The sequence below is a fragment of the Alnus glutinosa genome, chromosome 3, assembly GCF_958979055.1.
Source record: "Alnus glutinosa chromosome 3, dhAlnGlut1.1, whole genome shotgun sequence".
NCBI classification, from domain to species: domain Eukaryota; kingdom Viridiplantae; phylum Streptophyta; class Magnoliopsida; order Fagales; family Betulaceae; genus Alnus; species Alnus glutinosa.
This window is the reverse complement of record NC_084888.1, coordinates 2404541-2419006: the sequence shown is the minus strand read 5'-3', so window position 1 is coordinate 2419006 and position 14466 is coordinate 2404541. Positions and strand designations below refer to the sequence as shown.

General features: G+C 38.4%; 1 protein-coding gene across 1 annotated transcript; it reads left to right on the top strand.

Moving 5' to 3' along the window:
• The first annotated feature begins 6690 nt into the window (after positions 1-6690).
• On the top strand, positions 6691-12834 carry LOC133863790 (homeobox-leucine zipper protein ANTHOCYANINLESS 2). Its single transcript, XM_062299884.1, has 9 exons — positions 6691-7557; positions 7657-7874; positions 7987-8104; positions 8196-8873; positions 8966-9067; positions 9149-9361; positions 10761-10935; positions 11031-11398; positions 11937-12834. Exons 1-9 carry the CDS (start codon positions 7357-7359, stop codon positions 12330-12332), a joined length of 2469 nt encoding a protein of 822 aa, XP_062155868.1. The 5' UTR covers positions 6691-7356; the 3' UTR covers positions 12333-12834.
• The last annotated feature ends 1632 nt before the right edge of the window (positions 12835-14466 follow it).

Sequence of the window (14466 nt, the reverse complement as noted above, 5' to 3'; positions counted from 1 at the left end):
TCCTCAAATGGCGACATCGGTGTTCAAATCGACAACGAAGAGAACGCCGATCAGAGTCGCACCTTTGTCGGCGAAGGACTCCGGATCGCCCAATAAGAGCTCAGCTCACCGCCATTCACGCAGCCTTTGCCGGTTCTCACACCGGATACTGGTGCCGGGAAGCGACGGCGTTCCGACTTTGAGAGGGAAGTTCGTGAAAACGGTGAGGGGCTCGGGGTTTCCGGAGATCAGCCTCGACGACCTCGCCATCGAGTTCTTTCACTCCGACGATCGAGGCCGCTTGGTCTGGAGGAGCTTTGAGGCCGGCCCGGCGAGCGGTCCCTGTGCAGGTTGTGCGTCGTCGTCACTCGTCATTGCTGAGACGAGAGAGAATAAAAAAAAATAAACTAAAAAAATATATAGATTTTAATATATAGGGAAAGATAAAGAGAAGCTGTTGTGGAGTGTTTTTATATATGAAAAAAAAAAAAAAAATGGTTTGGTTCCCTAAATTTTTTCTAAAATAGGGAAAATGATTGGGAATCTATTACTAGTGCTCTTAAGAGGGGCTTAGATAGACGGGACCGGTAATTATCGTATAGTAGAGACGGAAACCGTGTCCTCTACCTTACCAAACCACTTGGGAGTAAGCTACTTGCCACTAAGCCAATCCCTCCTGTGGCGGCCGGGGATCTGAGTATATGAATATCAGAATATGTAACTGATTTTTAAGGCAATGAATCTTACTAGCTCGGTCCATTATTGGATGCATTGAGTCAATGTAGTTGATTGATAAAGGAGAAAAAAGAAATAAAAAGAAAAGATATATAAAGAAGTGAGCTGAACTTCCTAACTGTGGCGACATACAATTGAAGACGGCAGTAGATTTAATAATAGTTTTCTCTAATGTGTACGTGCCTAATGTTACAGGTTTGAGTGGTCGCCACTTACGTGGTAATTCTAATTTATGGTTCTTGTGCTCCCTAGTTTGATGCCCTGATGCATGTACGTAATATGATCATTTCCTTTTCATACAACTATTTAACGGTTCAAATTTTGTTTTATTATATTTAATAGTATATATAGTGTCACGTTATTTACATGACATGACAATATTTATATTATTAAGTTTATAAAATCTAATATAAATCATAAAATAATTATTTGATCTCCATTTCTTTTGAAATGAAAGGCAACCGGTATTTTGTTTCATGTTACATTAAGGGATTCAGGGTGATGTAGTGTTGGAAGTGTGCTTAACTGAGATTAACATCACAAGGTAATTAAGTTCCTCAAATTTTGATACATGATCAAATTGCCTAATCAACTCGAGGTATATTCTCATATATATATAGCATATTACTCTGGAGCAGAACTAGAATTTTAGGAAAAAGAAAACAAAATTAAAACGATAAAATTTTTGCAAGTAAAAATTAATTTGGCACCAACTATCTCATATGGTATATATGGGTGTCTCAATTTTCCCTGTTCTTCATGGTCACAATCTCGAGTGATTATAGACTTCATACTTATGTTTTCTTTATATCCCTTCAAAATTGACATACTTTTTAAAATTACCATTATATTAAAAATTAATAGTAATTCATCACAAGTTTAATTAATTATAATTTTAAGTTTTGAAAAATTACAAGAGAGATATAACTATGACTTCTAGCATTACTCCGCGATCTCATGGGCATCGGGAATGGTTCTAAGCTGTGATAAATATACCTTCAACTTCTGGCAGAAAAACCTATCATGCATATATCTTAATAGCAATTAAGAAGATAAATCCTGAACCTTACATTATCATAATTTCGGAATTATAATGATGCAGTTTAAGATATATACTACTGACATGAGTAATTAAGACTAATTCTAGTACCATTTCATTCAGTCATAACTCTTGTACATCGATAATATGTTTATTTTAAACATACTAGAATCATACAAATTTTCAGAGGAATATAATTAAATAAGAAACAAAAATCCAAATAGAAAAGAAAATGAGGAGACAAAATCCCGGTAGCTAATGATAGTGAAATGTCTACATGTAACAAAATAAAAGAGGGTTCAAACAGAAGTTTGTTACTTAGTCTAGCTAGGGTGGTAATTTGTGTTCGGAGCAGATTGTGTCAAGGTATGAGTATAAGATTATATATATATAGTTAAATTCTAACTTGACCAATTTAATCAAACGGGTAAAACTCTTAAACTCTAACCCGTTAATTTCGTATTGGGTTTGTTCGGGTTAGCGGATCGTGTCATAAATTGTTTCCCTTAACTGTCACGTGTCGAGTTGATATGTGAGTATAAGACAATATAGGTCAACTCTAATTAACTCGACTCATATAATTAAACAGGTCAGACTCTTCAACCCTAAACTCGCTAATTTCGTGTTTAGTTCGGAGGGCATATAAAAAATTGACAGCCCTAACAATCCAACCATTTTTTTTTTTTTCGTATTTGTATTTGTATTTGAATTTGAAGTAATAGTTACAGTATTAATTAATGGGCATTCAGTAGGCATAAACAACCGGATCATACCCTTTCCACTTAGAATGAAATGATCCTCTCCATTGCGTATTATGAAATGGGTTGAAGCCTTGAATATGCATTATTGTGATTTTGAGACATTATTTTTTTGATAAGGGAACACTACAATTTTATCACTTATGATGATCATTAATCGATCACCCAATAATTGACAAAGAAAGCTTATTGATAATTCACACCACTAACTTGATTGTGGGTACGTATTAATATACCTCAATTATAAATGAAGCATGTTTGTATTTAGTAGACAAGTAGGTGACATTCTTTTAATTCATCCAGATTTAATATATATTTCTTAATTAATTTAAGGTATATATATATATATCATAACACTATTTATTTACCTATTTAAGGTGTCTCACACAATGATTTATGAAGCTAACTACAGGGAAGGAAATTTGATAGAGCTAGTAAACAAGTGCGTTCATATGATGGTATGTGAGGGGTCCTCTAGTGAGGGCACGTGATATACACGTGTCGTCGCCAGCGACTCTCAGTGCTCTTTGCCTATTAGTGTTATTTTCATTTGTGTTTTTAGTTTTTTTTAATTTATGTTTTGTTGTTAACTCCTGCAATCTACTATAGTAGATTTTAAATCTAAACTGTAATACTTGTTTTTAAATCGGATCTTACTCTCTTATCTCTTTATAGTGAAACTCATTATAAAGAGAGTTGTTATTGTTGTGTACGTTCATCTGCTTTGGCAGTTGTCGTCCAAGGCAAAAATTAGTCACGTACTTTGTTTTTAAGAGTCTTTGTACTCCTATAATAACAATGTTTGGCCCTTTGAGTCTCAAATTATAACCAAGGTTCTTCCCTTATTAAAAAAACAAAAAATCTTTCAATTATTCTTGAGTGAAATGAAATGGGCTGGAGACGTCAACAGTACCTATTATTTTACATGGATTTTAATTCCATGTTCAACGTTCATCTGCTTTGGCAGTTGTCGTCCAAGGCAAAAATTAGTCACGTACTTTGTTTTTAAGAGTCTTTGTACTCCTATAATAACAATGTATGGAAGTAGTTGACTCCATTTTCTGTCATTGACTAGGTTCATACATAAATATGAAGATCTTTCTATATATAGCGCATTAAAAAATAATTGCCTTTTGAATATAGATTTAAACTAAGTACTATTATTTGTGCATTTTTTGGAATCTATTCGGATAATTAGGTAGTTGTTTAAGGGGATATATATATATATATATGGACTCTTCCCATTTTTATTTTTCCCTTAAGGTGTAGAGAATTAATGTTTGCAAATATTAATGTTTTAAAAACTTTTTCTAGTTTTAGAAATGAATTAATGAAGCCCTTTATTCTTTTTTTTTTAATAGAAATATAAATCAATTAATTAATTTAGCCCAATGACTAATGAATTACAAAGTTCAATATTTTAACCGACAAACATCATCTCCATTCCGTAATCAAGATTTAAAGCTAATACTTTTAACGGTGTACATATACATTTATCTTCACGGTGCATAAAATGGGGGGTTACCAAAGTTAGGGGCATGCATTTTATCGATATTCCGACTACTCTATTTTGACTGACTCCGACTTTAATTTTTCGGAGGTATGGTGGCTCGAAAGTCAGCCCCGTTGGAGGTGATTGCGACCATTTTGATCCTAGCAAAGGCAAAATCTGAAAGAGGCATTCCCAGCTCCGGCAGAGTCGATGCCCACCCCAAACTGAAATCGTAGCATTGGACCTCGTCATCGTCACCCAATTCTTGCCCCTCATGCCATAGCCTTTGATCGATCACTTTTTGTTTGGCTCAAATTGCTCAATTATTTAAATAAAGGAGACCAAGCAAAAAGTTTTGTCTTTTTGAAATTTTACTCAGTTTCCTCGTTCTCTTTATTTTTATTGTTTCTCCTTTTCATCACTTTATCAAACAGCCAAGTGAGTAGGTACAATTTTAAGTGCCTCTTCTGAATTAATAATTCATAAATCAAAGTAACTTCCAAATTAGTTCCAATAAAAGATAAAGTGGCTTCTAATAAAGAAGAAAAATAATAGAAACATAACTTTTTTAGAGTGATCTTTAGGATATGGACTCCTTGTTATTTTTTGGCCAAAGAGGAGAAGGCATGGTTATGATAATAGAGGACTGTGAGAGGGGCTTCCCAGCTCCCGCAGAAAGGCCCTCAGGTGGACCCCTAGCTCGATGAGGCACCCTTACTTAGGCAAGGGAGCCTCCCTACTAGTTGAACCCCTCTCACAAACTCCTGTCCAAAAGGAGAAGGTTGAGTAAGAGAAGGTTTCCTTAATTGTAGGTGATTGCGGACTTGATTTTTGTAGACAATTTTTTTTTTTTCAAATGTGATCTTACGTTTTAAAAATTAAATATTAAAATTATTTAAAAGGCCAAAACCTTTTTTGTCTTTTATGTCCTTTTTTATTATTATTATTATTATTTTTTTTTTTTGTCAATACAAAATCATTAGCAAACAAGCATGTTAATACAAAATTGACTTCACGCCTGGAACCATGGGGGAAAAGTATGCAAAAGAGCCAAAAGGTGAGAGAGATTCACCGGAATTAAGTACCAACAGAAACCACCTATGATACCTAGCTAAGTCAACATAGGAGGAAAGATGAAAGGTAATTTTAGAGCATTCACAACACATTCTCTAAAGGGATCGAGTCGGTTTCTTAAGTTTTAAAAAAAAATTCGAGAAAGTTATAAAAACCCCTCCATCTCAGTTTTCCTAAAATTTTCGTTTTCCTGAAAAGCGTATAGTATTTCTCAATACATTGGGAAGCACTATTTACTTCACATTTAATTGTTTATTCACAAAATATATTATCTCTCTCATACTTTATTTCTCTTTCTTACTTTTAATTAAAACAAAGGTAAAAAATATATTATTTATTTCCTACTTTAGCTTTTCTTTTCTTATTTTTAATTAAAGTAAAAGTAAAAAAATAATATTTTAATGATATAGGAAAAAATGAAATTGCTATGGAGTGTTTTTCATAGGAAAATAAAAAGTAGTATTGTTCCTTATATTTAGGAAAAATGGTTGGTAAGCTGCTAAGAATGCTTAACTGATGAAAGTTAAGGGAAAAAAAGTATGCGCTGCTTGGGTAAATGGCCTCCTCTCTATATATATAGATTTATTATTCCCGTCTTTTCTTGACGGGGTTCTGAGAATTATCACCTAAACCCCGTTATAGTATGGGCTACTTGGATAAATGGCCTCCTCTCTCTCTATATATATAGATTCATTATTTTCGTCTTTCCTTTACGGGATTTTGAAAATTCTCACCTAAATCCCGTTATAATTGTGGGTGATTCCCTTATGAGAGTATCGTGAGAGGTTATTTGACGTGGCCAAGCGATAACATGATATGATCGAAGGGCAGGGAATCATGTGCAATACACCTTATTGTGATCTAGCCTATCTAGGTGCTCTTCGTCCCTGAGGTAGGCTGCCTCTCATGCTAGGGTGATGGGCCTTTCATTAGTCCGTCGGAGCCAACCTTGTCCGAATGACCTTAACAGAATTCTGAACCCTTTGACAGGAGTGATCCAACTATTATCAGTCCAGGGGGACCTCGGACAAACAAGCCATATAACCTTTTCGGTAGTTGAGTACACAAAGCCAAAAACACAAAAAAACAGTACTCTTCAAAACATAAAAACAATTTTTCAACTTTATATTATAATAAAACATTTTTTCCAAATAAAATATTGAAGAAAAAAAAACACCCTCAAAACTTATAATATATTGATTAAAAAACAGATCCTCGCTCTTTTTTGGTCAGCGCTAGCTAAGACCCTTGATTTTGCGTGTGATTTCGTTTCTGGAAGTGCAGTTTTCTTTTTGCGCAAGCTTCTCTAAATATAAATTTATTCTATAAAAAACAGTCGTATTACTACAGATCCTCAGAGTGAAAATCCAGGGAAAGCTGGATCGATCTGAATCTCTGTCGTTGCAACTTCTTTTTTCTTACAGCCCTGTAAAGTTTAAACAACGGCCGGGGTTAAAAAGGGTGTACATATTTTTTCCGACTTTCTTCGCAAACTTCTAGAGACACAGAGTGAGAGTCAACCTAACCCTTTTTGGAGGCATGTATTTGTAAGGCTTCGAAGAGTCCACATATTGCGTTTTATCTTCACCCTTTCTTTTTCTCTCTCTTTCTTTCTCTCTCTCTCTCTCTCTTTTTCTTCAGTCTGCAAAGCTTTCGCTGTCTCTCTCTCTCTCTTATTTTAATTTCCTTTGCCAAGTCCTCTAAAAGCTTCAGCATAGTCAAGCATGCAGAGAATGAGATAACACTCTTCACTTGAAACTAGGGTTTCCCATTGTTGTTCAACCCTCACCCAGTTGATTAAAGCCCTTGTTTGGACCATTTTGCAGAACTAGGAACAAAAGAAAAAAAAAAAAAAAAAAACCCAGACTTGTAGGGAGAAAGAGAGAGAGGGATAGAGAACGAAGAGCTAAGCAGTAAAAAAAGTGTTTGCTTACCTTCTTTCTCTTTCTTTCTCTCCAATCTAAAACCAGTTTCCTTGCGGAGAGGGAGTTGGAGACATTTGGGCTAGCTTTAACCTTTTGTCTCCTCTATCCTCTCTGATTATTACTTTTTTTTTTTTTTTCCCCTTTTATTGTTTGCTTATACTGATTTGTGTTCCTCCTGTTCTGCTTAAAAAGGTTGTTCTGAGAGAGACCCAGTTCAGTTTTTAAGCATTATTGTGTTTGCGAAAAAAGATTTGTACCAGTAGAGCTTGTAAATTTTGTAGAGAAGAAAAAGAAGGAAATCTGTGAAGAAGGGAAGGGAGGGAGAGGAAAAAAAAGATAGAAGGGCTTTCTTTGATGAGTTTTGGCGGTTTCCTAGAGAATAGTACGGGTGGTGGCGGTGCGAGAGTGGTGGTCGATATCCCTTACAGCAACGGCAACAGCAACAACCACCACAACCACAACATGCCGTCCGGTGCACTCGTTCAGCCCCGCCTTGTCACTCCGCCTCTCACCAAATCCATGTTCAACTCCAGCCCGGGACTCTCTCTCGGTCTTGTACGGCACTCAGATCTTCTTAATATGATTTTACCGTCCATTTCTTCTCTCTTTCTCTTTCTTAATATGTTTTTGTTTTCTGGGTGATTTTCTGAGCAGCAACCGAATATAGATGGACAAGCGGATCATATGGGTAGAATGGCTGAGAATTTTGAGGGTAGTGGTGGGAGAAGGAGCAGAGAGGAAGAGCATGACAGCAGATCTGGCAGCGATAACATGGACGGCGCTTCTGGGGACGATCAGGATGCAGCCGACAACCCTCCGAGAAAGAAGCGTTACCACCGACACACACCACAGCAAATCCAAGAACTCGAATCGTACGGTCTTCTCTCACAAGTTTCATAACTTGGTTTTTCTTATATGAGAGGTTCTTGATATTTTCTCTCTCCCCCCCCCCCCCCCCTTTTTTTTTTGGGTTAATTTTGTTAGTCTGTTCAAGGAGTGCCCTCATCCTGATGAGAAACAAAGACTGGAGCTTAGCAAGAGGCTTAGCTTAGAAACCAGACAGGTGAAATTCTGGTTCCAAAATCGCCGTACCCAAATGAAGGTAATAATAACATCATAGAACAACAACCCTACTCACGTTTCTCCATGCTTAGGATGAAACAATTGATTTTTGTCGTTGTGGTTTGGACCAGACCCAATTGGAACGCCACGAGAATTCGTTGCTCAGGCAAGAGAACGATAAGCTTAGGGCCGAAAATATGTCTATTAGGGATGCGATGAGAAACCCCATTTGCTCAAACTGTGGGGGTCCAGCAATTATTGGTGAAATTTCACTCGAAGAGCAGCATCTTAGGATTGAGAATGCCCGGTTAAAGGATGAGTTAGACCGCGTTTGCGCGCTCGCAGGCAAGTTTTTGGGCCGTCCAATTTCGTCCTTGGCTGCGTCAATCGGTCCTCCACTGCCAAGCTCAAGTTTGGAACTCGGCGTGGGGACCAACGGTTTTGGTGGCTTGAACGCTGTGGCTACAACATTGCCTGATTTTGGTGTTGGGAATATTTCGAGTGCTTTGTCGGTGGTGCATCAGCCGCCTAGAGCCGCCGGCGGCGTGACTGGTCATGATCAGAGGTCTATGTTTATTGAGCTTGCTGTGGCTGCCATGGATGAGTTGGTTAAAATGGCGCAGACTGATGAGCCCCTCTGGATCAGGAGCTTGGAAGGTGGGAGAGAAATGTTGAACCTCGAGGACTATATGAGAACCTTCACTCCTTGCATTGGCTTGAAACCAAATACTTGTGTCACCGACGCTTCTAGGGAGACTGGAATGGTCATCATCAACAGCTTGGCCCTTGTTGAGACGCTAATGGACTCGGTAACCCATTCATCTCCACTGACATTTTCCTTTGCTCATGACATTTTACGTAGGCAGGAATTAATTTTTAGCTTGCCTTTTTGTTTTGATAGAATCGATGGGCAGAGATGTTTCCTTGTATGATTGCCAGAGCCTCGACCATTGATGTGATATCTAGTGGTATGGGGGGAACTAGAAATGGCGCACTTCAACTGGTAATTAAGCTACGGTTTGTGATCTTCCAAAACTATAATAAAAAGTGTTATATATTCAAATACTTATAATTTTATTCTCAGATGCATGCTGAGCTGCAAGTCCTCTCGCCTTTGGTTCCGGTTCGCGAAGTCAATTTCCTCCGCTTTTGTAAGCAGCACGCGGAGGGTGTGTGGGCTGTGGTCGATGTATCCATCGACGGCGTCCGAGAAACTTCGGGTGCACCAACATATGCCAACTGTAGGAGGCTTCCTTCTGGGTGTGTTGTGCAAGATATGCCTAATGGCTACTCAAAGGTAAAATTAATTACCAAACCTACATTTAATTACAAACATTAATTTGTGTTTGGACAGTAAAACAGCTACAATTCACGTGTTCCCAGAATTCTTGTTCTTTGAGTTTGTGACCAAAGACAGTTTAACTCTTGTTTCCTTTACATTTATTGCTTTTTTCCAAGTTGGTGGTCTTCCCCTTTGGGTCTTTAATTAATGAGTTTTGTTGAATCAGCTGCAACTTTTAGTGGGTAGTTGATAACATTTAAGCCTAATGTTATTTAGTAGACCGTACGTTATACGATATGACTTGATTAGGTGACAGTCAGAATCAAAATGTACATATATATAAGAGTATACTAAAATTATTCTGATAGTGAAAACCCGCTCAGAAGTAAGAGGCATTCACATTCCCAACTCCCAAGCCACTTAGAGCCTCATGCATTAGATAACTAAGTTTGTCCAGCGTTTACTCACACTACATCACTGCATTGTCAGCGCTTAGTTTGGCTCCCAAAACAAATTTTTTAAAGACTTATTATATTGGTTTGGATGCTTCTTTTAGTCTCAATTATTTCCGGAATCGAGGTACCGCATTATTTTATCTATAGAAGCTGCTATTGCTCAAATTCTGTACCTTGACACATTAATTTCATATATATCCTTTATAATTAAATGATATCGTAACCCTCAACATCGGTTGAATAAAATACATATTTGATGTTTCTATTCCAATCTTTGATGCTATCTTGGTTATTACCCCCGTATAGCCTGTTTAATTTATGTGATTATGTGAACTGGTTCCAGCCTTTGATGTGTCTATTTCTTCCCCGGCCACCAATAAAAAAATGAGCCTAGTTGCCATCATTGTAGACCTTGGAGTCAAACTCCAAGACTGGCTATTTTGTTCTTACATGAGTACCTAGGGCGAGTTAGAGACAAGTTCACATCTCGATGTCACCGTCCACAGTGCGCGTCGTTCCCATAAATCTTGCGGAAGCGTGTTATCTTTAGATTATTTTATGCCTGTGCTCGAGGTCTATGTGATACCTTGTCTGTCTTTGGACCCCAATCTTGATGCATTTCGAAGATTTCCTTTCTATATTTTTATTTCGAAAATCCTTCATTCATATTGACATATTATATTGTACATTGACGGCCATGGCCATAGCCATAGGAAAAACCTCATCACTCACACAGCTTTGACTATCAGTCTCTCCCGTAGAAATGACAATTTGATCTTATTTATGGCAAACAAATAGAGAAAATAGACATACCCAGTAGCTAAAACTGGGCAAATGTGTCTAGTTTTTGATGCTTTTGTACTTTGTGTTAAAGGATAGAAATCCTTTTGAGATAACCCTTGATTTGTTCTATCCTCCAGCACTTTATGTGAGTAAATATATGTGTATATAAAATGCAGGTTACATGGGTTGAGCATGCAGAATACGAAGAGTGCCAAGTCCACCAGCTCTACCGGCCTTTGTTAAGCTCCGGCATGGGCTTCGGTGCCCAACGCTGGATCGCCACCCTTCAACGCCAATGCGAATGCCTAGCCATCCTCATGTCCTCCGCCGTCCCCACCCGAGACCACACCGGTAAATTAACCTACCCTGCATCCACCTTAACTTCGCTCATTCATAAACATGTTAATATATATATATATATATATATGATGTTTGTGTTGCGCTAGCAATAACTGCGAGTGGGAGACGAAGCATGTTGAAGCTGGCGCAACGAATGACCGACAACTTTTGCGCCGGGGTTTGCGCTTCCACGGTGCACAAATGGAACAAGCTCAATGCTGGGAATGTGGACGAGGATGTCAGGGTGATGACCCGGAAGAGCGTGGACGATCCCGGTGAGCCACCGGGCATTGTGCTGAGCGCTGCCACGTCTGTTTGGCTGCCCGTTTCGCCTCAGAGACTGTTTGATTTTCTACGCGATGAGCGGCTCAGAAGCGAGTGGGACATATTATCCAACGGCGGGCCCATGCAGGAGATGGCCCACATTGCCAAGGGCCAAGATCACGGCAACTGCGTCTCTCTCCTACGTGCTGGTGTAAGTCTCTCTCTCTCTCTCGTTCTTTGAATTTGTTACTTCCACTGTCTTTTTTGCTATCTGCATGTACTCGAATTTTTGTTAGGAACAAAAATCAACACCAATAATAGATAACCTCTAATGACGCATGTATCCCTGGTGGAAAGGTCAATCATATCGTCGTATGTGGGCAAAAGGACAGGTTTGGCATTTGGGAGTATCTATTAGGACAAACTTGGAGCAGATCCAGGGACAGCGTTTGTATTGTTAACCTTTTTCAGAAAGTCAAAATTCAGGACAGTTTCTGTCGACTGCCAAAGTCAGTTTCTGACCTCACCTTTTCATGAAATGAAAAAGTGAAAAAAAAAAAAAAAAAAAAAAGAAGAAGAAGAAAAAAAGAAGAAGAAGGAAAATCCCATCAGGGTTTGACTCGCCCTCACACACTGTAACGGCCGGACGGCCACTCGACCAGGGTTAAAGAAAAGGTTAAAATGGGGTAAATTTTTTGTGTAACGCCGAGGGTTAATAAATGATTATCTACGCTGTGCTCTGTGTGCAGGCCATGAACTCGAACCAGAGCAGCATGCTGATCCTGCAGGAGACGTGCATAGACGCGGCAGGGTCGCTTGTGGTGTACGCGCCCGTTGACATTCCTGCCATGCATGTGGTGATGAACGGCGGTGATTCTGCCTACGTGGCGCTACTCCCCTCGGGATTTGCAATAGTACCGGATGGGCCTGGGTCGCGTGGGCCCGCAGCAACCGCCAACGGCAATAACAGTAGCAAAGGTAGCGGTCCCCACAGAGTGAGCGGGTCCCTCTTGACGGTGGCCTTCCAAATCCTGGTGAATAGTCTCCCCACGGCCAAGCTCACGGTGGAGTCGGTGGAGACGGTGAACAATCTAATCTCGTGCACGGTGCAGAAGATCAAGGCCGCTCTACAGTGTGAAAGCTGAACAACTGCATGGGACCGGGGTAGCTTTCACGTGGAGTTTGCTAGTTTTACTTTTAACATGGACGCTCTGTGAATGGTTGTAGTTATTAATTATATAGGTGGCCGGTGTGTGAAAGAGGTGAAGGGCTGTAAGCCTGTAAGTGAGTGAGTGTTATAAATTAAGGTTGACTCACTGAGTTGGTGGGTGTTGAGTCAAGAACGAACCGCGCGCGGAAACTCCTTGCCTGGTGGTAAGGATATACATAGGACTGTGCTTAGCACAAGGCAAGGGTGGTGGTTCGGGTATTGACTCAGGTTGACCCCTACAAACTTTCGCAAAACAGCGAAGTAGTTTCATAATGGGTGTTTTGTTTGATTTTTTTTTTTTTTTTTTTTTTTTTTGACTTCCCGGACTTGTATTATTTGTGGTGTTGGCTTGGAATTTGGTTTCTAGGACCAATCTGTTTTAATGTTAAATCTAAATTCTAATAATAATATAAAGTTACCCTTTTTAATTCTTGAGACGAGGTAGGAGTGGTACAGGTGGGCTGTTTCGAGTGAGACGTGAATGCGATCGAGCGTTGTGGTTGTGGTGGTGGGGAGGGTGCAGTGCTGTGGGCATTAAATGAGGGAGCAGAAGCTGGTTGGCGAAAGCGTTGCCATCATTGAATGCTGAGCCTTTGGCCTTGTCTCCGGTTACGTGTACCAACCAATGGGATTCGTACACACGTCCCGGCCCTGGATCTTTTATCGGATAGGAGGAGGGTGAAGGGGTCAGACAGCAACGGCGTTTCATTGATTATGATTTCAGTTTTGGTCTTTTGCTCGGCTGGACAGTAGATTGGGTGACTGACTGTGTTCGATGGATTGTGGGTAATCGCTAAAATCTCTCTGATTCAGAGGGAGGAAGGTATATATATAAATATGATTTGGAAGTTTTTGTTTGTGAGAGAGACACCCTATTCAAAACAAAATTTGTGGGAGGGATGCATGTATCTGTTTGGTTGCATGGACCAGTTGTTCCGGTTCCGGTTCCCTCGCATTTAGATGGATGGGTTTCTTTTACGTAGGAATTTTTTTTTTTTTTTTTTTTTTTCTTTTTTGTTGGTTTCTGGCTTTCTATTTTAGATAGAAAAAAAGTAAATCATATGAGCAAAGAAGCCAGGAAATAGCAGTTTGGGGTCAAATCATCACGTTCAATCGGATATGATAAGCATATTTTTACGAATAGTCCAAAACATCTTATTCCGAGGTGTCTCTCAATCAAAACATGAGACAGTAATGAACAGCAATAAGAGGATCGACCAACCCTTCAAAACAGTAGTAATATATAAGTTAACAAAAATTTCAGCTGTTTAATTGCTCTTGGAGAAGTTTTAGACGCAGGATTTACCTGTTTAGGATACATAAATCCCACAATTCTTCGTTGTTAGACTGCCCAAATTAATCATAACAAGGAAACTGAATCGGATTTTATTGAACCACCATTGCAGACAATTGTGCAATGATGCTTGAAACTTATCGAAGACCAAATCCTTTCCCTCTAGATCTCTAAATATCTATTGAGATACTCTAAATCAAAGATGTCCAAATTAGACAAGACAAACTGATAAGGACAAAGAAAACATGCGTGGAAGTTGCACAACGTATCCCAGTGTGGCCACCATTGTGATTCGATCATTTTTCTACGGTAATGTTATATATTACACTGTTATATTATTATGTTCGCCTAGTATTATCAATTCAACTTTAAATTAGCTTTATTAAAAAATAATAATAATAATGAATTGATAATGTCACATTATTTCAATGGGTTAGTGTTGTGATAATACTGTGGTATATACTATATAGAATTACTCTTTGGACAAGTTTTTTTTTTTTTTTCTTAAAAAAAAAAAAAAAGAATAAAAGAGAGAGAGAGAAAAAAGATTTGTTATCATTGTTTGGTACATGTAATTATGGGTATTCCATTAAGAAAATGAATAATTATTAGTAAAAATAAAGAATGGTGGAATGAAATAATTATTCTAATTTCTTAGTCTGGTGACAACACATATATATACTACAATTGAAATTGAACCAAAATTATTAAAAAATCCACATAATTTATTATTTTTCTAAAAAACTCAAATATTTAAAAAAATAATAATAATAAT